Raw genomic sequence first — 24,662 nt, 5'->3', positions numbered from 1 at the left:
GTTGCCATGCTTTTGACCTTCAAGGAAGGTTTTCCACATCTCCTGGCCTACTGAGGAACTCCTGCATGCCACAGAAGATTCTGGGACATGACAGTCCATGCTGAGCTCACTGGCTAGGCCCATCAGGCCTCATTATCGTGCCATGACGCTTGAGAGCATGTTCTAGAAAACTCCCAATACTTGTCTGTGTCTGCACATTCCCAAAGAGCAACCATAGTGGCAGTGGTTTGCAGGCTCTATCTCAGATAATCCCAGTCATTAGTCTTCTCATCAAGGAAACCCATTAACCTTCCTAAGATTTCCAGAGTTCTCCAGAAATTGGTTAAAAAACACTGGCTTGAAATAATCACCACCTATACCAGGCGAGGAGCCCGTGGCCCTCCAAATGTTGATGGACTACAACTCCCATCATCATCACTCACCATTGGCAATCTAGTTAGGGCTGATGGGAGTTGAAGTCCTGCAAAATCTCTCTCCCACACCTGATGGAATGGCTATAATCCTTGGGGATTACATAGGGCATGTTACAGATGACGATCACATGGAAGGCTGGGATTCTATGCAATTAGGAATGCTTGAAAGTTGCAATTCTATATAATTAGGAGTGCTGGTTTAACTCTGCTGGTTCCCAAGGGCTTAGGTGTAGCTCAACTCTGAATAAGGATCAGGCTGTACATGGTCAAGCAACAGGCTTCAGGGAGGCAAGAACTGTTATCTATCCTGCCAGAGCTCTAACTGCCAATCTTTTGCAAACCTATCCTCAACCTGGTGCCCACCAAACACTTTGGACTACAATTTCCATCATTCCTGACAATCGGGCCATGCTGACTGGGGCAGTTGGGAGTTGCAATCCAAAACATCTGAAGGGCACAAAATTGGGAAATGCTGGATTAAAATCTCCACCAATGAATTAGAACAAAACAAGCCAATCTTTGCTAACATCACAAACATGCTTCTTACTTCTGTGGTTTCGTGGTCATCTGCAGCGAAGGGGTAGAGAGCCGTGTAGAGTTGGGAAAAGGCATCCAAACCATTGCCCGTTATCACAGCCTCTAGCTCAGAATCCAAAGGCTCAGTCTCTGTGAAATCTAGCTCCCAGGTTGTGTCAACCCAGGCTGGGGAGGAAAAAGGTTTATTAGAATGTATAAAGATGTTTTCAGACCAGAAAGCTTTCCCTCAGTTACAAAATGCAGTGACCATCTTGCAATATAATAAAATGGAATCACATTACTTCACTAGAATCCAAGGAAGCTTTGGGGGAAGACCTGACAGCTTGAACAGTGTAAAACTAAGCAAGGCAGATAGCCCAAAACAGCATGCAAACTCTAACACAGCTGAACACAGGCATAAAATATGACAACCTCCTGAAAATTTAGATTTTTTAAAAAGTCACTTAATTATAAAATGGAGACAAAAGACAAACATCAAACATACTGCTACAAAAAGAGAAAAACAAAGGATTAGAATTGGCAAAAGGGTGGAGAATGAAATAGAAAATAATAACCTATATAAATTCACACGATGCATTTTTTTATAGTCACAATGCAAGGCATCAAGAAGTAAGTTTTTAAAATAATTTCCCTTCTGAGGAAAAAAACCCCAAACAACTGACCTGCTGGGAGGTTCAGGAATAAAACATCAGGCATTACTATGTCATTATCTTTTTATTTGAGGTGGTGAACAGGGGGTTGGAGCATAAATTAGAACCTTTTATTAAAACTAATTATGGCATATCAGCTTCTGCAGTTCCAGAGCAAACATCGAAACATGTTTCATTAAAATTTGCCAGTGCTGGGGCACAATAATCCTCACGCTTTTTAAGATTCCAATTCATTCAACATCCTTATTACAAGGATAGGAGCCAATGGCCAGGTTCGGTTCAGTTTCCCTTCAATACTTTAGGGCCTGTTGAAGCCACCTGCATTTAAAAGAGTGAATAACTTGGCACCCTATGTGATGCTTCCACCCTAAATGTTAAAATATTGTAGTTTGTAATTTCAGGATATAGCTCAACTTGCATTTCATTCAGTGATGGCTTCAATAGAGCAAGGATTGCTCCTTTGAGAGCTATTTGCCATATTAGCATCACCTAATTGCACTGATTATTGTTTCACGGTGAGAACTGTGAGCCTACAGAGGATCCAAAAGTCCCTGACAAGATCAAGGGATTTTGATTTACAGAAACAGAAATGAGGTCCTTATGCTTGTTGGGTGGTTACCAAGACATCTGCAGAGAAACACAATGACTCATCAACACTCCACTGCAATTGAAACAGGTCAAATCACACCAAAAATTCCTTAATCAGAGCAGAGGTAGAGTTCTGCAGTTCACATACCTCTTGCTGTTAACAGAGCACAGGCAATTCCACGCTTCTGTTATGGAATAGATTGCCTAGGGAGCATTAAAATTTTCTCCCTTTGAGATTTAATGAAAGCAACACTGTAGAAGCAAACGATTATTGGCTAGATTAGAACAAGATACTTGCTTTCTTGCTTTATTTGGAATTCCCATTTTATACTTAGCAGTAATCACACAAGACTATTTTAAAAGAAATTTAGAGGATTTTTTCTTTGTCTTCAGGCAACTGTATCCTCAGTGGCTTACATGCAATCAAAACAAGACAGTTCCTGCCCACAGACTTACGATCAAAAAGAGATGACACAAAAGGAAAAAGGGATGGGGAGGGAAAAGGAGGAAGCAAACAAATAATAGCTCTTCTAATGACCACTTAGAATGACAACATTTCTATTTACTGCTGGATTTGCAGGCAGTGTTCAGAGGGCCTGATAGAAATGGCAACTGAACTAGAATTACATGTACTGTGACCTAAAATATCCTTTGTCTTGGGACTTTGACCTGCTACTCCTTCATCCAGGAATGAGTTTGCATGCCATATGATAGGGTACTTTCCACTGCTGAACACTAAAACCTCTTCTGTATGCCTCTGCATTTTCAGAAATAATATATACTGCTTTAGTAGCTGTGCATCAATATCTAATTGCACTCTAATAAAGAGTTTTTTACATGGTTAATGGTTCCAAGCATTTTATACAAATGGACAGTGTCAGTGACACCAGTATCTGTATGTAATTGTTATACTCATCTAAATCTTGATAAAGTGTACATTCTGTGAAGGTGTGATGTTGCATTTTACCAGTAAAGATCAAATACGCATAAATTCTTAAACCTTTTGAGGGAGATCCAGGATTGGTGGTGGTTTATGTATAACTGTCACTAATTGTCTGTGAAGGTTTGAATTATTATCATCACCACCATCATGATTTATTACCCACCCTTCATCCTAAGGTCTCAGGATAAGTTACTGAAGATACAAACATACACAAAACTCCGTCAGTATATGAATACATTTTTGCGTACACACACACACACACCAATGATGTGATTTTGGTGGGGGTAGGTTGTATGCACAAGGCCCCTTCCAATTCCTGGATTCAGCACAGATTCAATTCCTGAAACAGCAAGGCTAGCTTTAAGTATGGGCCATTAAGGTAACAAAGGAAGAGGCTCAGGTAGGTAGCAGTGTTGGTCTGAGGAAGTTGATAGATAGAGTCCAGTAGCACCTTAGAGACCAACTAAGTTTGTTCTTGGTATAAGCTTTCGTGTGCATGCACACTTCTTCAGATACACTGAAACAGAAGTCATCAGACCCTTATACAGTATATAGTGGGAAGGTGGGGTGGGGTTTTTCTCAGGACGGGTGATTGACTCAATGGGTATGGTAAACCTGTTGGCTAATTGCAGTTTAGTAGCGCTGCAGAGAGCTTGCTGGGGAGACCATGCAATACAAGGAACTCAAAAATAACTTTAACAAGGTTTTAATAACAAAACAAAAACTCCTTTTACACTAAAGATAGCAACAACAAACATGACCCAACTACCAACCCATCCGCCAGGGTAATGGGAGAGCTAGGTGCTGCCCCTTATATACTACACTCAATTGCTGACACAGATTGATTAACACAACTCAGCAGCACCAGCCAGATGGGCGGGGTACAAATAATAAATTATTATTATTATTATTATTATTATTATTATTACTATGTTTCACAGCTGTAAGACTGGGTCTCGTTATTTGCCCTGCCCCTGGCCCTTAAAGACATACACAACTTGTGAAACAATAATGAACCTTCACATTTTAAAGTGACCATTCAACAAAACTGTGCCAGACACCAAATGGGTGGGTGGCCCTCCATCAACTCACAGGTAGCTAGAAAGACAACACCAGAGTTGAAAGTTGAGTTGTGTGCACTAGAAGCTGGTAGGCTGGGTGGCTAGGAGACAGCTATGCCTGGTTTCTACTGGAATCCAAGGTTGAGACGGAGAGTTCGACAGCAGATTCTCCCCCTCTGCCACAGTGCACACATGTGTCTGTCTGTGCATATAAAAAGGACCCAGAAGTCCTGCCTCTCACCGTTTGCATGTATATATTATTTAAAAGAAACCATTAAAAAATAGTCCAAGCAGCTTACAAAAATACATGAAACCAGAGAGTAAAAACCACATAAAACAAGTTAATAGGTATAGATTAACCATTGTAAAAATATGTGCTCTTAATTGGCTACATAGGCGCGCAGAGTAGAAAGGTTTTCTGCCGGCGTTAAAAAGTTAAACCGTGTTGTAGGGCGAGGTTTGATGGGTCCATTATACTGTATATGTTTACTGTATATAGAAAGGACCCAGGAGTCCTGCCGCTCTCCCACAACCAATGAAGGACTCGAGGTCGCTATCCCAATCCCGCCCGAACCCGCTGCACTCACCCTGGCTAACATCACGGAGGCCCCACCGCCCCAGAGCGCAAAGCAGCCTCTCCGCCGCCATCGCGTCTGCCGCTTCCGTCGAAGCGACTCCAGCCTAAATCCCCGCCGCTGCCTTCGAACCGTCCAATCACCGCCTGCCCTCCCCGTTAGCCAATCACCGCCGGCCCGAGGAGCGAGGGAGTGGGACGGGCGCTGGCCTCTCGCACTGCGCCGGCGCACCAAGCGCCGCGGACCCCGCCTCCGCGCGCGCCTCGGAAGGAGGAGGACGGCGCATGCGTCCCGTGAGCGCGCTGGGGTGGAGGGACGGAGAGGTGGGCCTTCCCCTCCTCGGCTCCCCCTCCTCCCCTTTGCCCAGGAACGGGAAGGGCGCGTGCGCAGTACGAGGCCCCTGGTCCGGGACGCGGCGCGAGCTCCGCAGCCAGCAGCGAGCAGCGCATCATCGGAGCGGCGGCGGCGGAGGCGGCTGTCATCCTTCTTCCTTTATTTATTTTTTGCAAAGGCCCGGCTGTGCAGTGAATGCTCCGGTGCTGCGTTGCATTTCGCTGCACGGCATTGCTCTCCGGAGCCTCGGGCCTTCCTGCAGCAACCTCCCTCCGCCACCTTTTCCTTTCCTCCCAGGGAGCAACGCCCCCGTCGATTTTCCAACCCCTCCTCCCCATTCCACCTCTCTGATTTATTGATTTATTTATTTTTAGTTATTATTTAAAAACCCCAGCGAAGTGGGCCCGTAGATTGCACACGCCTACCCTCTTCCGCCCGCTCCCCCTTCCCCAGCAGCAGAGTCTTCCTTGCATGTTTCTCCCCGTTCCCTGCCGAAGCTGCTGCTCCCCCTTTCCCCGTGACCACCAACCATGTCCCCCACGGCTTGCAACGTTGCATTCCGTCTCCAGCTGTGAACGCCCTTTCCCGCTTCTCCTCCTTGCACGCCCACCTTCCTTGCATTGGCGCCCGAAGGTGAGAGAGCAGCGCCCCCAACCTGGGGCTGCCTTGACCCCTGCCAGTTCTTGGGTCTAGCCTTTCCAAGCCTTCGGAGCTGTAGCTTGCAGATCATCAGTTATCATTCTTCTTATTGGGTCCAAACAGCACCTGCCTACCCCCCTTCCTTCCATCACCCCCACCAAATAGTCCCCCTTTTGCTCTGAGCCCCTTTGCCCAACAGAGCCTTAGTCCTGCCCCAGCACACCCAGGTTTCCTTATGCACCAGGATCCTGTGGTTTCCTTGTCTTACTTTGGTAACTGTTTTTTAGCCAGACAAGCGGAGATTGCATCGTGGGCTTGCAAGGTTGCGCCTCCTTCACAGCATTGGTGAAAGCTCCCGCCTGGAGAGCAAGGCTTGCACAGCCACCCCAAGGTGCTGCTTGCCCCGTTCTGTGCTGCTTGGCACCACCTTAGCCCTCTGAGGTGCTGCATCCCTTCCTCAACATCGCCATGAGCTTCTTTGGGTTCGGACAGAGTGCGGATCTGGAATTGGTCCTGAGCGACGCAGAGAGCAGGCGCCGGGCAGAGCATAAGACCGAGGAGGGCAAGAAGGAGAAATATTTCCTCTTTTATGACGGTGAGACGGTTTCAGGGAGGGTCATCCTCACCCTCAAGCACCCAAACAAACGGCTGGAGCACCAGGGCATCAAGGTGGAGTTCATTGGGCAGATCGGTAAGTTCGGTCGGTACTTGCCATCCATGGTGGCAAAACTAAACCTCCATCAGTTGATGCAGTTGGATTATTTGGGGCCACATTCACACCATACATTTAAAACACCATACCAAAACAGTCATGGTTTCCCCCCCCCCCCCCCAGTAGAATTCTGGGAACTATAGTTTAAGGAGACTAAGAGTTGTTAGGAGACCTCACAGAGCCACTGTTCTCAAGAGCCCCCTGGAAAGGAGTGGTGGGAAACCACTCTGGGAATTGTACCTCTGTGAGTGGGATAGGGGCCTTCCAACGGCTCTCAGGACCCTTAACAAACTACAGCTCCCAGCATTCTTTGGGGAAGCCATGGCTATTCAAAGTGGCATCATAGGAGTTTAAATATATGGTCAGAATGTGGCCTTGGACTCTGGATTTATTGGTCTTTGGGTGGGGAGGGGAGAAAGAGTGGCTTTTTAGATAGCAATAAGCCTCACAGTAAAGGCAGAGATGCTTCTTAATACCAGTTGCTGAAAGCCACAGGAAGGGAGAATGCTGTTGTGCTCAAAGTCTGCTTGCAGGGTGTTCCACAGGCATCTACTTGGCCGCTGTGAGAACAGGATGCTGGATTAGATGGGTCATTGGCCTGATCCAGCAGGCTCTTTTTATGTTCATATGTAGTCACGTCTTGGAACAAGTGGATGTCTGCCCCTGACTCTGACAGCAGGGATGGTGCTAAGTATGTCAAAGGCTCAGGGTCTGGGTTGGTAAAAACAATTTGCTGGGAGTAGTTTATATGCATAGATGCACATAGATGTCACAAAAGGCAAGCTAATGTAATTCCCCATCCAGATAACCCCAGATAAATTCTTCAATTAATGTGCACGCAGATCACCCCAAACCAACTCCTCTTCTAGTTGTCTGCCCCCAGTTAATTTTCCCAATGGGTTCTGCTCCAAATCAGTTTAGTTCTAGTTCAGTTGCCCCTATTCATTATCCACCCTGTATCACCTTCACATAAAGTCATCTTCATTTAGCCCCCCAAATTTAATATTCTACCCAGTACAGGCAACTCCCTTCATGTGTCAATTGGACGCGCCTGTAATGGTCCCCGCCTGCAATTCAAATCAATTTCCTCTGAATGTGTTATTCAGAATCCACTGGGCTGTTAAAAAATATTTGTGTAGGATGTCTGGCAGCATCACCACATTTTCGTGTAGATGGCTGTGTTGTACCTCCAGTGTCAGAGGCAGTATCCTCTGAATATTAGTTGGTAGGAATCATGCTGTTACATTCAGGTCCTGCTTCTGGGTTTCTCATAGGCATGCAGTGGGCCATTGGCCTGATCCCATAAGGCACTCTTTGTGCTCTTCTGAGTCAGTATACCTCTTGGTAAGAAGAGTGGGCTGATTTTCATGCTGGGTAGGTCTACTTAGAGCTATTAGGCAAGATGGATGAATAGAAGCTCTATGTACCAAGGCAGTATACCCCTTAGTATAAAGGAAAAAGAGAGGGAGAGAGGCCTAGTGAACAGAACCTCACAGGCATAACTAGCATATATATCTCTTTATACCATATGCTGAAGGAGAAGAATAGTTGGGAAAAGGAACTGTTTTAATAGATAGACCGTACAGGCTCTGGGTTCTTAGGATGTACTGATAATAGGCACATCTCCTTGTCAAATTCAGCTCCACCATGTTGTAAGCAAGCGAAGGTGTTTCTGAATTTTCAAGGGAGACCCCTCCCATTTTTCTTATTGCTACTTTTGAACACAGCCATTGATTTAGCCTAGTTGGAGGGTGAAGAACATGTGGCCCTCCAGATGTTGCTGGGCTACAACTCCCCATCATCCTTGGTCATTTCCCATGCTGGCCGGAGCTGAAGGGAATGAGAGTCCAACAACTCTTGGAGTTCCCTAATCTTTGGCTTAGTGTTGCCTTGTCCCAGCCTGGAAAAGCTGTGCTCTCTGTGGTTTGCAATCCTTCCAGTGGTGTTGACCAAGATAGACGGGGAGGATAGCAGGCAGGGGCACGTGGACCATATCCATGTCTTTAAAAAGAGAGACAAAGAGAAAGTTGGTGTTTCTGGCTGCTGTGACTCACAGCCATTGACAGCCCTCAGGTGGGAGTCGAAGAAGCAGCCTTGTGCTGAGTCAGACCACTGGGTCCATCTGACTCAGCATTCTCTACGTTGCCTGGCTGATGGTGGCCCTCCAGGGTTACAGGCAGAAGTCTCCCCTGGTCCCAGCCCCACCTGGAGATTGAACCAGGGACCTTCTGCTTGCAAGGTAGATGCTTTGCCCCTGAGCCATGGCCCTCTAATGAATCTAACCATTGGGTCTGTCCTGGCTTGTATTGTCCGCTCCAGTAGGTTACTGCTTTTCCAGCAACCCAGGCAAAGTCCTTCCTGTCCCATAACAGGCAGTGATGGCCACCAACCTGGATGACTTTGAAAGAGGATTAGACATATTCATGGAGTAAAAGCCTGTCGGCAGCTGCTAGCCAGGATGGCTGTATTCTGCCTCCATTGTCGGAGACATAATTCCTCTGAAAACCAGTTGCTGGGAATTTCATGTGGGCAAAGTACTGTTGCACTCAACATCCAGCTTTCAGGCTTTCCACGGCCACTGTGTGGGCATGATGCTGGACTAGAGGAGCTATTGGGCTGATTCAGCAGGTTAGTTTTATGTTCCTGCTACTTGCTCCTTTTAACTGGAGGTGCCAGGATTCAACCTAGGACCTTATTGGGTGTGCCAGGCAAATGTTTTACAGCTGAGCTACAGCCTGCTTTGATTTTTGTTCTCACCAGCAGTGAACTTGGGGTTTTCTTCTGAGAATACTGATGTTTGCCTCTGCCAATAATGGTAGAAAAGGTTATCTGACTATCATTTATTTGCGCAACTGCTGATCAGTGGGTGGATGCAAGCTGCCTGTCTGAATACCAGTCATTGGGGAGCAACAGCGGCAGAGGTCTCTTGCGCTGATGGGCTCAAAAACTGTATAAGCGTGATGATAGGTGGGCACAACAAGTCTACACTTAAACTGAGCATGCATGCAAATATAAGTAGCAGCCAGTGTTTTATGACAATGCCAACTGTTAACAACAATCTCTTTAGGCACCTTAAGTTATTAGCAGTAGTGTGGTAAATTTAGCAGTAGTGTGGTAAATTCAGAAGTGCAGGGTTCCTTCATGATAGCCATAGCCCCCTAGAAACGGCTGCCACTGAATCTAGGCTCCCTCTAAAATGTAAGTTGCAGTTAATCTGCTTTTTCTTATCCCATATTTTCCTATCCGGGATTTGATCGCCTGCCCACGCATCCATTGCCCTTCAGGTTGATGCTCATGTTACCCTTTCATACAGTGTTATTCTGTCAAGCTCCAGCTGAGAAAAAGCCCTGCTTTCATATATGAATCCACATGATTCTTTACCAGCACAACCCAGGCACCTAACAATGTTGACCTGGAAATGGCCACAGGCATCACATTTGATTGTGATGCAGGTGTCGAGAAAGTGTATACCCTGGCCCACCTCCTTGTCAGTGCAAGGGAACCCAAACTTAATACATGTACTTGGCACAGACATTCTTAATGTTGCACTCTGTGGGCAACACTTGCATCACAAAATCTGTGCATGCAGGAAAAATAAACTTGAGAACCCCAAATATCCGGGAGCATTTGGAACACCAAACTGGCATGTTGAAGAGACAGGGGTCGGCTGTGGTTGTGTGAAGGATCCGCCCCATGCTCAGTGTTTCCCCAGCCCCTTCTCTCCTCCTCTTGCAGTCTCCAAAACTATTCTAAGTGGATGGAGTAACAAATTGGGGTTGATTTCTGGCAAACTCATTCGGCTTCGTGAATACGTTGTTGGTCGGCTCCTTTGCCTGGCGCTTTCCAGATTACATTTACTAACAGTAAATGCTTATGTGGCCAGGATTCTGTACCCGCTTTCGGTTCTCTCTGTGTGGTGCATCCACGCCTCCTAGTCGTTTTTGCAGTCTGAGAAGCCGGATGACATCCCAAGTGCCTATTATTACGTTAGAGGGGAAAAAAATTCTGGCTTTCTATTTTGATTCCCTTGTTCCATGTGGTCAGCTCTGACTGTTCCCTGAGCCAGGGCTTGTGGGAAGAACCTCCCGCCTTCCCCAGCTATACTCTGTCAACCTGTTTTTCCTGCCTCTGCTTATTAGAAGGAACCTGAATGGCAGAAGACCTCAGTTCAATTCTAATTCATCCTTCCAGGTGTGGTATCTAGACATTAATGGCGTGGCTGGAGCAACAGTAATATAACAGGGAGGGTGGCTGTGTGGGGGAGGACTGCAGGTCAGTGGCTCATGCTTTGCAAGCAAAAGGTCCCAGGTTTAATCCCCAATAACTCAAGGAAGGAATGAGAGAGAGAGAGAGAGAGAGAGAGAGAGAGAGAGAGAGAGAGAGAGAGAGACTGATTGACTAGCAGGTGATGCTGTTTATCTGCTGGATCCACTCAACCAGTACTGAACTAGGAGGTGAAATAGTCTGACCTGGCTTAACGCAGTTTCCTATTAATCTGTCCGTACCTTTTTACAAGGCACCAGATTGGTACCTGCTTTTTCAGATCCAGATACTGTTTATTCCATCAATGGTTGGTCCTTCAGCAGGAGCTGACTAATCCAATAGGCATAGGATTGCACTGTTAGGCAGCAATCCTACACTTGCTTCCTGGGAGCACAGTACCATTGAACTCAATGGGGTTTTCTTCTGAGTTGGCATGTGTAGAATAGCCCTGTGAATGTAGTAGAGCCGATGTTTTAAATCTTTGGCCCTCCAGATGTTGCCAAACTGCAGCCCCAGCAAGCGTAGTCAGTGGGCAGGGGTGATGGGAGTTGCAGTTCAGCAACAATTGGAGGGCCAGTGGTTCTCCACGTCTTTAGTACACAAAGCTTTTTTTTAAAAAAATGATGATGTCTTAATTTTACATCCTCAGTAAACATCTGAAAAGTTTTTGCAACAGCTAAGAGTAGTTAAACGGAAACAATTTGATTAGGAAAAGCAAGTTAAATAAATTGTGCTTGGTGTGGTTTAAATGTATGCAAACAATTCAGAGTATTACTTGAAAAATTACTTTTATTGGAATGCTTGCAAACATTTCAAGACTTGACAACAAAATAGCATACACGTTGCCTGTTACTTCAATTTTAAGAAATAAAGTGAAGGCACTGAAAACTGCTTAATATTTTTATTTTCATGTGCTGGAATAGTTGTGTGCATAAATCTTAGGGAGAAGACGTTTTAAAAAGCTAATTGCAGCTTTGAATTTAGATTTGACTAGTTGCTGTATCCAGTTTGACTTGTATTGTAGTTATTCATTGTGCTACTAATTGATTTTTTATGAAACAACACGTTTCTAAAACTGGTAAGCTTTGCATAAGAAAAATATTGCATTGGAAAGTTTTCTTTAAAAATTCCATGGCAGAAGATTTTGTCCACATCACTGCTTGAGGGAGGGCTGTCATGACAATTCAGGTGTCTACTGCAGGTGAAAGCCCTAAACAACTTGAGAACCTATTGGCTTTTGGAACTGCTTTTTCCTTGTGGATCTTCCTGGGCCCTAAAATAATCTGCTGGTGCCCTCCTCATTTCTGAAGCACAGACAGTGGCAATAAGAGAGAGGGTCTTTCTCTATTTATGGAACACTATTTGTATAGACTCACCTGGCACCTAATGTTTTTTCAGCACCAAGGAAATAAATTCTTCCAGGACTTCTAAAACAACTTTTAGAGATTATTTTAGCATCTCAGATTTCAGCCTCTTTTTAATGTGAAGGTTATTAGTCATAGGGTTTTGATCTCTATGTGATTGGGCCAGTGTTGATACTTATTTTTTCTTGTTGATTAGCTGCATCCATTTAAATTGTTAGCTTTTTTTTTTGCTGGTGCTTTGATATACTTTACTGCAGGGCTGGGCTGACTTCAGGCTTCTACTTTGCTTTTTACTGGAACCCCTAGATCCACCAACCAGTGCTTGGCCAAAAAAAACTAGAGCTAAAGAATTCTGACCTCAATAATTTATTTTGGGTACCAGAAAATAACAGAGCTCACCGGCTTCACACACAAAAATCTACCGTTGGTTAGCCCAAGCTGCTTCTTTCTTTTTCTTCAGCAGCATAATTTATGGCAAGAAGGATTCCTTTTATTGCTTCTATTATTAAACAATTGGGAGCCATAAATCCTTGCTAATCTACTGCTAGTCACTCAGAGATCTACCAGTTGATGCAGGGCTACCTTCTGCCTTAATGTTCCTTTCCTATTATCTTGCATTTCACCTGGAGGCTTCTAGAATGAGGCCACAAATAGCCTTGCTTCACCAAGAATCTTTCACTTCTAGAGCTATATTACGATCGAGGGAACCACCATGAATTCGTGTCACTTGTGAAGGACTTGGCCCGCCCCGGAGAATTCACCCAGTCACAGACCTTTGATTTTGAATTCACACACGTGGAGAAACCGTACGAATCCTACACGGGGCAGAACGTGAAGCTGAGGTGAGCTCCATCTCCGCTCCTCCAGCCTTTCCCAGTTTTCTCAGCAGCAATGCCACTTAGATGCCACTAAGAAATTGACCTCCTTCTCCCTGGTGCCTAGCAGGTGTTTTGGAATACAACTGACAGCTTTACTGGCTGGGACTGGTGGGAGTTGGAATCCAGAACATCTGGAGCTGTCAAATTGGGGAGATCAAGGCTTTGGTTGTCTGAAATAAAGTTACTGTGGTGGAATTAAAAATAGGAATCTCTGTGGACTTAACGCGTGTGGGTAAACAAAAAAAGAGAAATGTCTCAGTGCCTGGATTCAGCACGCGAGACTTGCACATGAAGAGTCCCAGTAGCAGAGTCTTAAACTCACAAAAATAAGCAGCAATATAGCATTAGAAATATAGGTTGTTAAACGTTTTTTGTCCCATTCAGCTGCACACAGCAGCTGACCTTTTTCTACCCCTCTTACAATGAGCAAACCACATTCTGTCAAGTAAGTTTAAATGCTTTACTTACAGATTCAAGGTCTCAGTCATGCATTGCTTCCCCAGATATTCTTCCTCACTGGTTACATCATGGAAAAGAGAACAAACAAAAGGAGGGAATTTGACTTCCTTCCTTCCATGGTGAGGGGTCGTGGCAAAGGCTTTGCCAACCCCTTCCTCCCAAGGAGAGGGGGGCAATCTAGCTAAGCCTGGGGTGACTTACAGTATGATTGTAACTAATGAATGCTAGCTGTATTTGACCACAGTCTCCCAGAGTTTGTATGTATTTTGGTATGTAGAACCAAACCATTTTTTTTTAAAAAAAATTGTTTAGCCCACTGAAACCTCCAGCTATTTCCAAGTTGTCCCATTCATGCAAGGACTTCCCTTTGCACGAAAGAACTGCACCCACTCCACTGTGATTTTCTCCATAGGGTTGTGGGATTGATTAGTGTATAAGCTGCTATGGGAGCCTTTTTGGCTGACGGTGGTCCATGCGTGTGTGTGTGTGTGTGTGTGTAAAAATTGCATTTTCTTTCTTTAAAGCATTCATATCCCACCTTTCTATCCAAGGCCACTTATTGTCAGTAAGCTCAAACAACTGGAAAATCTGAATGCAGCTATAAAAAATCCTAGCATCCAAAACGAAAAGAAAGGTGCATTTAAGTATCTATTGCAGATGCTTAATAGACATGAACCCTCAGGCTGTTGAAAGACTTGCTACCACAATTGGGTCTTTCTTTTTTGCAGGTACTTCCTCCGGGCCACCGTGAGCCGCAGACTGAACGACGTGGTGAAGGAGATGGACATTGTTGTACACACGCTTAGCACGTACCCAGAACTTAATTCCTCCATCAAGATGGAGGTGGGCATTGAAGATTGCCTGCATATTGAGTTTGAGTACAATAAATCCAAGTAAGTTGTTCCACAAAGGCTTCCTACTGAATGAGTTGGGTGTTTGAGGTTTGTATATGGGGATGTAGCCAAGTGACTAGGGAGACGTCCCTTGGAGATTGTGACTTTGTCCTTGTGCACTTCTTCTCCCATGGATGGTTGAGTGGCAGGCAATCCCTTAAAAGAGGTACAGGGGAAAACCTTATTTTTATTTTTTTAAAAATAATATTTATTAAAAAAATTTAAGCAATAAACAACATACAAAATAATATAGTCTTTTCCAATATCCACATTTCATTCTCATCTTTGGACTTCCTCACATCTCTTGTCCCTGCATTCTAAACTCATAAATTTTGCTAGCAAATTATTTACTTATTTCAATTCCTATAATGTAATTATCCAGAGGTACAGGGGAAAACCTTAGGCCCTCAGGAGGTTGCTGAGGGACCACTCCCATCAACCTTGGCCATGCTCGCTGGGCTCAGCAACATTGGGAGAGCCCAAGGTCCCCTAGACTTTCCTTAAAGAATGGCAATAGCTTGGTGGTAGTATCCATGCAGAAGGTCACAGGTTCAATCCCTTGGGTGTTCCCATAGGCCTGAGAAACCTTGGAGAGCCATTGCCCATCAGTGTAGACCAGCTTTGGAGAACCAGTTGGTAAACCAGCAATATCTGGAGGGACAAGGGTTCCCCACATCTGTTCTTGACCTGGCTGGAACTTATGAGAGGCAGGAGTCCAACAGGGCTGGATGATATCTGGTTTTCAACATTGCAATATGTCATCAGTTAAATAAGGACGGAGCTATGTAGAGACGGACAGTATGGCTGGGTGTTATCTAGTCTTCAACTTTGTGATATAGCGCCAGCTAAGCATTGCGATATAGTGATAAATCACAGTGTCTGAAATAAGGATGGCGCTGGTTTTCAACTCATGATGTATCACCAGCTAAACACCGTGATAGGCTTACTATTATATAACAATGTCGGAAATAAGGATGGAGCTATATAGAGGCATTGGCTGGCTTCACAGTTTTTCCCACATTGTGATTTTTTGCATAGCACACAAACACACATCTTGAGTCCCAATATATTTCCAGGTCAAAACGTATGAAACCAATAACACAGGTACCCCCAAACTCAGCTCTCCAGATGTTTTGGGACTACAGTTCCCACCATTCCTGACCACTGGTGCTGTTAGTTAGGGATGATGGGAGTTGTCCCAAAACATCTGGAGGGCCGAGTTTTGGGATGCCTGCAATAGCATAATACGGACTTGAAACCAGTTTTGGACGATATATCACCTGGCCCTAGAGTCCCAACATCTGGGGGGACCTATCATTCTATTTTGTTGTTTAAAGGTTGTTATCAATTTGTTAATGCTTGTTTTGACCCACTTTGATCTGAAGAAGCTGGGTAGATTTTAAAAATAAAATAAAATAAGCAACATGCAAGCAAACAACTCTGAAAAGAGAGATTCTCTGGTCTGTTGAGTCTATTTTCTTTGTTGATTTCCGGCTCTCCCCAGGTACCATTTAAAAGATGTGATCGTTGGGAAAATCTACTTCCTCCTAGTGCGGATCAAGATCAAGCACATGGAGATCGACATCATCAAGAGGGAGACCACGGGGACCGGCCCTAATGTTTACCATGAAAACGATACAATAGCTAAATATGAGATCATGGATGGGGCACCTGTCAGAGGTAAGGAGGGATTCCTTGGAAGGATGCCCCAAGGCTGCCATTCCCCCCCACCCTGGTGGCTTCCGGATATTTTGGACTACAGCTCCCAGCCAGCATAGCCAATGGTGAGGAATGACGGCAGATGTAGTCCCAGCAGCATTTGTTAGTGCATCATCCCTGTACTAAAGGGATGGCGGTTTCAGGTGGTTAACCTAGCATCTCATGCTAAAAAAGGCATGAGTTGTACCACCAAGCTGCAGCCCCTCTCCACAACACTCTTCTACATTCATCTTCCCCCACCCACTCTTTTTGCACATTTATTTACTTAAAGCATCTCAAGAAAGCAAAAATGCAGCATTAAAACTGTGCTATAAGAGCATATCAAAACGGGGATTCGGGGAATTTGTACAGATCGAAACAAGTGTAGCGGCTCCTCAATTTCACACTTTGGCCTTGGTAGCTGAACGAGGACGGGAACTCTGATCTCCTTGCTCTGAACCCAACACTAGGCGTGGCTTCCAGATGTTCCTGTCGTCGCTCACCATTGGCCCTGCTGGCTGGGGCTGATGGGCGTTGTAGCCCAGCAATGCCTCAAAGGCTGCAGGTGCTGTATTCCTGCCCAGTGCACCTATTTGTTGCACCATTGCTCTTGCTTCAGTGGAAACACGAAAACAAAACCAGTGGGAAGTTCTGTTCATCTTACGCTTTGCTGTTATAAGTGTGTTCCAGCTTGGAAAATTGGTTTTGCTTTTTTTGGGCCTCCTTTGCAGGGGAGTCTATCCCCATTAGGCTCTTCCTCGCTGGCTACGAACTGACGCCGACCATGAGGGACATCAATAAGAAGTTCTCGGTGCGCTACTATCTCAACCTCGTGCTGATTGATGAGGAGGAGCGGCGCTATTTTAAACAGCAGGTGAGGTGGCGTGGGGCCCTAACAGCTGCCTGAGGTCCCAAGCGGGCAGGCCTGCTATGGGAAGTTCGACGCAGACAGTGGGGCTGTTGTCTCCCCTTTGCTGCATAGTTAGGATATGCGGTACCGGTAACTCTCCAGATGTTTCCGGATTGCAATTTATCAATCCCTTACCTTTGGCTATGCTGGTGGGGGCTGATGGGAGTTCATGAATTCTCCAGCCCTGGTTTAGGCCAAGAACTGAGTCTCTCTCTCTCTCTCTCTCTCTCTCTCACACACACACACACACACACACACCCTACAGTGACACCTTTTGTGATAGTGTTGCCTGGATCCTGAGGGTCTTGTGTGCACAGGCAGCTCCCATTTTAGGCACATCCAATACCGTGGTACCTCAGGTTACAGACACTTCGGGTTAAAAATGCTTCAGGTTACAGGCTCCGCTAATCCAGAAATAGTACCTCAGGTTAAGAACTTTGCTTCAGGATGAGAACAGAAATGCAGCGGCAGCAGGAGGCTCCATTAGCTAAAGTGGTACCTCGGGTTAAGAACAGTTTCAGGTTAAGAACAGACCTCCAGAACAAATTAAGTTCTTAACCAGAGGTACCACTATATGTGTGTGATTGCGCACATGTGCCTCATGGTAAAGTAACCTGAAAATGTCACCAAAAGGGACGGAATGAGGTGTTATGCAGGCTTTTTTGATGGTGTTTAAAATATGCACGGTTTCACTTAAACACGCGGAGCCATTGCCTGTATTTCAGGGGGAAATGGACACATGCATGTGAATGACTTTGACAAGGAAGGGATGTAGCTGAGCGGCAGACTGTGTACTTGGTGTGTGGAAGGTCCCAGGTTCAATCCCCAGCCTCTCCAGTAGGGCTGGGAATGCCCCCTGCTTGTACTCCTGGAGAGTTGCTACCTGTCACCAGGGACAATACTCAGGCCCCATCTGCACTATACAGTTAAAACGATATCATACCTCTTCAGATTTTCGTGGTTGCTCTCCTCCCCACTTGCCAGAATCCTCAGAACTGTAGCTTAGGGTGCTGAGTTGTTAGGAGACCCCTCTCCTCATCACTGAGCTACAATTCTCAAGAGTGGTTTGACTTTATTATTAAATTTATTTATATCCTGCCTTTTCCCCAGATAAAATAGAGAAGACTGAAAACATATAGCATGTAATAGCTAAAAAGTTAACTCATCATTATCATTATCAAACCTTTATTGGCATCACATACAAACATTCAGAATAAATAGGCCAGTGCTATCTTGTCGCCATTTCAACAGTACAGTCATTTGCCAAAGGGAAGAAGAGACGAGCAATCTATTTCAAAAAAAAGTAATTAAACTATAATAAAATTAAAACAGATCTATTAAAGTACAGATAGGAAAAACAGCACAGTACTATTTGAAAGTCCTTTCCTTAACAAAACAGCTCCCAAAAGCCTGTCCGAATTAAACAAGTGTCCACCTGCCAGCAGAAGGACAAGAAGTAGGGAGCCAGTCTGGCCTCTTTAGGAAGGGAATTCAATCCCTCTTCCCAGGGGACTCTGGGAATTCTTGTTCTCTGGGAAGAAGAGGGGTCTTCTAACAACTCCTGGCACCCGTAACAAACTGCAGTTCTAGACGGAACTTTTGGTCTGATGCGTGGCACATACGGGGGGTACCAACTGATTAATAATACAATCCCATCTCTCCTTTTGCGGGAGCAGGAGGTGGTGTTATGGCGCAAAGGCGACATTGTGAGAAAGAGCATGTCCCACCAAGCTGCCATTGCCTCTCAGCGGTTCGAAGGCACGTCTTCCCAGACAGAGAGCAGAACGCCCAGCCAGCCTTCAGAGAACAACGGCCGGCAGTGAGGGGGTTGCGGGATGAGGGGTTCCAAAGCGCTTCCGTGGTCAAGGCTTGAAGACGTCGATGAGGAAGGAGAACGCAGAACGGATCTTTCACCAGAGACTTGCGAACACAAATTATCTTGTCAGGTTGTGTGTGTGTGTTTTCTTCATTTTTCTTTGTTCCTTTCCCCCTGAGGACTCGCAACTTAACGGAATGGGGAGGGAGCCAACAGACGCGACAGCGACAAGGTTTGCCTCCCTCTACATTCAAATATTCCTTGGGGATAGGGCGGGGAGCTGGGTCAGTGGCTTTAGAAGGCATGATGAAGGGAAGGGCGGCTGGTGAAAAGTGTGTCTGTGTTCTCACATGATGCTAAAAGCATCCCCCCCCCTCAAAAAATGTAAAGACACCCCCATCGGTTTTACTGTACATTTGGGTTTTTAATTTTTTTTTTAAGAGCGCTCCATTTACTCTTCCTCAGTGGCATTATTCATATGTGTACATAAGTAGCACCAGAGAGGCTCATTTAGCATTCAAGTGTAATAATAATAATAATTTCCCCAGCATTTCTTAAACTCCTAAAAGCTGATGGGACACTTCTTTCCCAAATAAAAATCTGGGAGTCTCGCTTCATTCTTACACTCAAAACGGTTTTACTTTTTAAGGTAAATGTTATGTCCCTGGGTGAGTCTGTGTTCTGAGCACAGCTCCTGCTTAGAAGGAAGCAGGTGCACCACAGCATCTCTTGCAGACACACACAGTGGACAGCCTCTGAAGGCAGGCATAGGAAGATCTGCACTGGCTGTGATTTGAATGACTGACTGGAGAGGTGGGCCTGGTAAATCGCACAGAGAGGCGACAGGGAGGCTCTTTGGCTAGGTCGGTGCAGTGGGCTCCTGGTAGCATGGCCCTCCAATGTGATTAGATTCCAACTCCGTATTAGCCTGAGGCGGTATCGATAAGGGGCAGGGTTGATGGACATTGTGGTCCAGTAACATTTGGAGGGCCACAGGTTCCCCACCCTCCATTAATTTAGTTAAATTGCTGATTGTGGCATGGGAATTGTTTTTTACCCTCCGTCTTTCGAGTTTCTTTTGTCGAACTGGAAAAACAACCACCTAGTTAGATGTGTGCTGTTGAGATTTCCTTTGTTTTCAATGAAGGAAAAACTGGAGCGCGAGGAGGAAAGCTGCACTTTTGGGGCCTTAAAAAAAAAAGGCGTAGTGAGGGAGGGAAGCTCACACACCCCGTTTATGTTGTAGCCCACTTTAAAACGTACCCTCCCCAATAGCATTCTCCTATTTCCCAAGCTGCATGCACTCTGTTGCTATTCCAAAAGTTGGATCAGCACAGCCCATTCCCAAACTGTGTTCCGTGAGGAAAAACTCCCCAAGGTCCTGGTACCTTCTGTATGTACATTCGTTGATCGCTGAGGTGGTCCATGCTCTTTCACATCCTAAAAGCGAACCTTCGGGGAGGTGGAATGGCAAGCTGTGTCTAAAAGGGCATCCCTTAGGATTAGATATTTGGAAAGCACTGATGAATTGGGCTGCTTTTCCCTAAGTGTGCTGGGGGCACCTGCTCTTGGACATATTTCCCCACATCCTATTAAAGAACACACACACCCTGCTGCCAAAGCTTCATCTCCCCACACCCCCCCCCCAAAAAAACCTGATACAAGCTTAAAGTTAATTGAACACTAAAAATGTACAGAGTTAAATAGATGTGTCTTGTTCTGTAAGCATGAGTTGGTTTTATTCGTCTTCACCGTTGAGATTGACTAAGGAGAACAAACACAGTCACTTTCTTCCCTCCAAGCCCATTTTGTGATAAATATGCACTTTCTTCTGTAGAGGTGGGCGTAAGACTGAATGTCACCTCAAAATATTCAGAAATTCGTTGGTTGAGTTGCTCCCCCTCTAAAACAAACAATTTACCCGTAATTTAATAGCATAAAAATTTCTATGATTTGCCTTCTGACTTCAGCACTTTCAGGAATGTTTCTTTTAAGCTTCTCCCCTCCTTATTTTCCTCCCGTGAATCAATGAGAACTAGAAACTTGAGCACCACAGCTGCTCCCTCCACAAAAATGAAACCTACTTGCAGTTCTAACAGATTCCTGGGACCAAGCAAATGTTTTGCTTTTAAGACACCCACACCTTCATTCCGTTTCTTAATCAGTAGGATATATCTATGCAGAGATTCTACCAGATCGCTGTAAAAGCACCAGAGGACATGACAATTGTCAGCTTTTATTTTAGGAAAGAGACACGTGGGCAGCTCGTGTGCATGTGATGGCTAAAAATGTGTAGGCTATGCCTGATGAAATTTCAGAAGGCAGAGGGGCTACTTGAATAAAATTTCTGGTGGCCTGCATGTGTTTTTCCCTGTATCAAAGTGATTAAAGTGCTTTTTTTTTTTTTACAGCTTGTAGAATAAATTGCACAGAATTGTCTTAAATTTGCAAAATTAGTGCAGGGTACGTGATTTCGGTTTTCTCAGTTGTCCTTATGCAGAACTACCTTTCTTTCATAGAATTAAAGTACTGTAGAGTTGGAAGAGACACCAAGCGTCATCTGGACCAACCCCCCTGTCATGTTTGAATTGAAAACACCCCCACCTATTTGGAAATACAGTTCTCTGAATAATCCAGCCTTTACATGAGGGATGGGGAACCCGTAGCCCTCCAGATGTTTCTGGACTACAACTGCCATCATCCTTAAATCTTGACCATGCTGAGCAGGGTTTATGGGGGTTGGAGTCCCTAAGCAGTGGGAACCTGTAGCCCTTCCAAATGTTGTCGGGACTCTAAATCACAACATCCTTTACTATTGGTCATGGTAGCTGGGGCTGATGGGAGCTGGAGTTCAGCAACATCTGGAGGGCCACAGCCAAGCCGGCCATTATTGGAAAGCTATTTCTCCCTGTTGCTTTGCGACCCACGGATAGAGAGTTCAAGGACTGTGTGTTGCTTGCAGAGGAGGGAAGAGAATACAATGCCTTCTGTAAAGTGTAGGTAGATCTTGCAGTCCTGCTTGAGCATAAAGCCATATTCTCTGGCAGGCTGTATTCTGAAGAATACCACTGCAAATGTATTTTTAAGCAGGGGCTGTGCCCTTGCTCATTTCACCTGCCAACCTTCCCCCCCTCCCTTTACACCTCACCAAAAAAAAATCCTCCTCTCCATGGTTCATCTGGGCCACCCACTGCCTATGTATCCATCTTCTGGTTCCCTCACCTTGCCTGGGCTGCTGGAATCTCCACCCTCCAGTTCCCTCCTCGACCCTCCTGAGCAGCTTGTCACACTGTCATTTTCATCGCCATCTGGCTGTAGCCAAGAGAACTGTAATGTGATGACATCCTTAGAATTTTTTATATTGCAGAGATACAGAATCTGGTACTAGCTAGTGGGATCCATGCAAGTAACATTCTTATCTTTATTCTGACAACACCTTTATGAGATAGGTCACTATTAACCCCCATTTGCAGATTGGGAATGAAAGCTGTATGCCTAGGATAGCCAATTTGGTGCCCTCTGGGTGTGGCTAAACTGATTATTTCCCATCACCCCTAGCCAGCATGGCCAATAAGGATGATGGGAGCTAGAGTCCAAAATATCTGGAGGACACAAAGTTGGCTATCTGAGCTATAAGCCACACCCATATCCCCACCAGTGGATCACATGTTGGAGCAAAGATTTCAAAGCCAATTCTCTTACGTCACAGAGACAGGAAACCAATGCTCTGACAGCTGTAACTAATGGGGACATTCCCCCCTTCTCAAGTTTTTTTTTGTTGCTAATGCTTGCTGTCAACTACTCTGAAGGTTTTAGAACCAGACAAATACATTGCTAGGTTGGCAGAGAACCTGTGGCTCCCCCAGATGTTGCTGGACTACTCCTTCCATCAATGTCTGGAGGACCAAAGGTTCCCTCTCCCAGAGCTTGGGAGTCCTACATTAAGTGGGGAAGAACTGGCATCTCACATGTGAAGGCCAAGGATGCTCCACCAAGAAGAAACCAGGCTGAAACAAAACACCAAATGTGTTGGGTCCGCAAAGGGGAGATGATGATGCTTTGGCTCTCACCACAAAGCAGGCTGGGTGCCGCATCTAAGTTTATGCCACCCCTCATTCTTGTGTGCAACAGCTCCTTTGCTGTGCCAGGACAGCAGTGAAACCATCTTCATAGTTTTTAACCAGCTTCTGGTGATCATTCCTGTACTGTCGGGTGATTCTTGCTGTGAGGCTGTTTTCTGCCTATTTAGGGGATACTTAGTCAATAGGGTTCTCCCTGTTTGGAGATGTAAAGTGGGGAGTGTAAATGTTTTCCAGCTGCACATAATGGCTGGTGGCTGTTCGGACATAAAGACAAACCTCCCCCACAGCTGGTGATGAATTCTGAGTTTTGTAAAGCCATATAATATGTGCTGGCATTGGATATAGGTTAGTGGTTTTGAAGCTTTTTAGCATTCAGGCTTCTGTCTGGATCTCGCTCTTTATTGGACCACAGCATTTTGTGACCCATACCAACTGCATGAGGGGGTACTTGAAATAACTTTGCATTAGATCTCAAGAGCCAGGGGTGTGTGTGTTCTTTGTTTTCCAGGCCAAGGGTCCAGAGCAATATATGCCCCACATTTTCATGGAAGCACAAATCACAAGATGTGGTAGCAGGTGGAGAACCAAGTTTCTCGACAACCATAAGTTTCCATTCCGAAAAGAAAAAGCCTATGACAGGACAAATGGTTCTCACGTTGAATGGTTGAAGAGTTATGCTTCCAGCTTTGCTACTAGTCCATGGTGAGATCACAGCAGCCAGAGGGTGGGCCAAATAAAGGGTTGTTTCCAAAGTAGCGCTGAATAGCATGGCCCACCAGCACAAGGAATTCTGCTTGCGCAGGGGGTCTTCCTTCCCCCTTTCCCACATCTCCAGTGCCCCAAAGCAAATAGGGGGTGTGGGGAAGGAATCCCCGTTGTAAAAGCCTGAAATTTTGTGCTAGACAATATCCAGGTTTTTTTTTAGCCAAGGCACAATTGCTCATCTCCCCATGACTAGGAGTGGTTACATTATTAAAAACTGGGGGTGTGTGTGTTAAATTATGCAAAGTAGTTTGCTGATTTGCATAATTTTATACAGGCAGCTTGGGGCTGTGCAGCATAGAACCGCCGGTGTATTTGTAAGGTACATCATACACCCTGGTTCAGTTTCTACTAAGCCTTCTAGAGTAGGGTCCATACCCATTTTGCACCTAGCCATCCCTGGAAAAAGCCATGTTTAACGTTCATCTCCAGTGTGAGACACAAGAGAAGGAAAAAAGATCCCAAACAAAGACCACCCATGTGGATCTGTGGCAGGGATGGGTGGGTGGGGAATCCACAGGTACTGAATTAAGCTGGGCAACTTGTAAATTTAAGCCTCTGCATTGTTTACATGTTTCTTAATTCATTGTCTTTTAAATGGTTGTATTTTTAAATGATGAGAGGTTGTTCTCCCAATTAAAAAAGAAGCCATTCTAGGCTTTCAAAGGTTGAGCTTCATGCTATTTTTCTTGGGTTGTGTGATATTTCTATTCATCTAAAAAAGATTTTAAAAACCACAAAAGTGGGGTGGGAGAGTAAATTCAGGGTTTCCAGAGAGTCTCCATTTCCAGCCTTGCACCCATGCCTGTGGGGTGTAGGTAATTAGGGGGAGGATAAAAAGTATTGCATATATAATCAGGGGCATTCCAGATGTTATGGGGTTGCAGCTTAGTGCTTTGGAATCCAATAACACTTAAATTAGGCTTCTATCCAATTCTAGTCTTTACGTTAGCTGGATGTGACCTTTAAAAAGGTAAAGGTACCCCTGCCCTTACGGGCCAGTCGTGTCCGACTCTGGGGTTGTGCGCCCATCTCGCTTAAGAGGCTGGGGGCCAGCGCTGTCCGCAGACACTTCCGGGTCACGTG

The 24,662-nt window shown here is 45.3% G+C and overlaps 2 protein-coding genes across 2 annotated transcripts in view; one reads left to right on the top strand and one right to left on the bottom strand.

Annotated features, from left to right (window-relative positions):
* NCAPD3 (non-SMC condensin II complex subunit D3) overlaps nt 1-4,872 on the bottom strand; it is a 45,521-nt gene extending 40,649 nt beyond the window's left edge. Inside the window, exons 1-2 of the mRNA XM_081889740.1 lie at nt 4,780-4,872; nt 961-1,115 (exon numbers count right to left, since the gene is read on the bottom strand). Of these exons, the coding sequence (XP_081745866.1) occupies nt 961-1,115; nt 4,780-4,840 (216 nt within the window). The 5' untranslated portion in view covers nt 4,841-4,872. The remainder of the gene's footprint in view (nt 1-960; nt 1,116-4,779) is intronic.
* Nucleotides 4,873-5,213: 341 nt separating this feature from the next.
* Nucleotides 5,214-24,246, top strand: VPS26B (VPS26 retromer complex component B). The gene is made up of 6 exons (XM_081889997.1): nt 5,214-6,430; nt 12,764-12,920; nt 14,144-14,308; nt 15,813-15,988; nt 16,738-16,880; nt 18,593-24,246. The coding sequence occupies exons 1-6, from the start codon at nt 6,208-6,210 to the stop codon at nt 18,737-18,739; spliced, it is 1,011 nt and encodes a 336-aa protein (XP_081746123.1). The 5' UTR covers nt 5,214-6,207; the 3' UTR covers nt 18,740-24,246.
* The last annotated feature ends 416 nt before the right edge of the window (nt 24,247-24,662 follow it).

Source organism: Podarcis melisellensis, assembly GCF_964234715.1.
Source record: "Podarcis melisellensis genome assembly, chromosome: 15".
Lineage (NCBI taxonomy): Eukaryota > Metazoa > Chordata > Lepidosauria > Squamata > Lacertidae > Podarcis > Podarcis melisellensis.
This window is presented reverse-complemented; position numbering and strand designations above follow the sequence as displayed.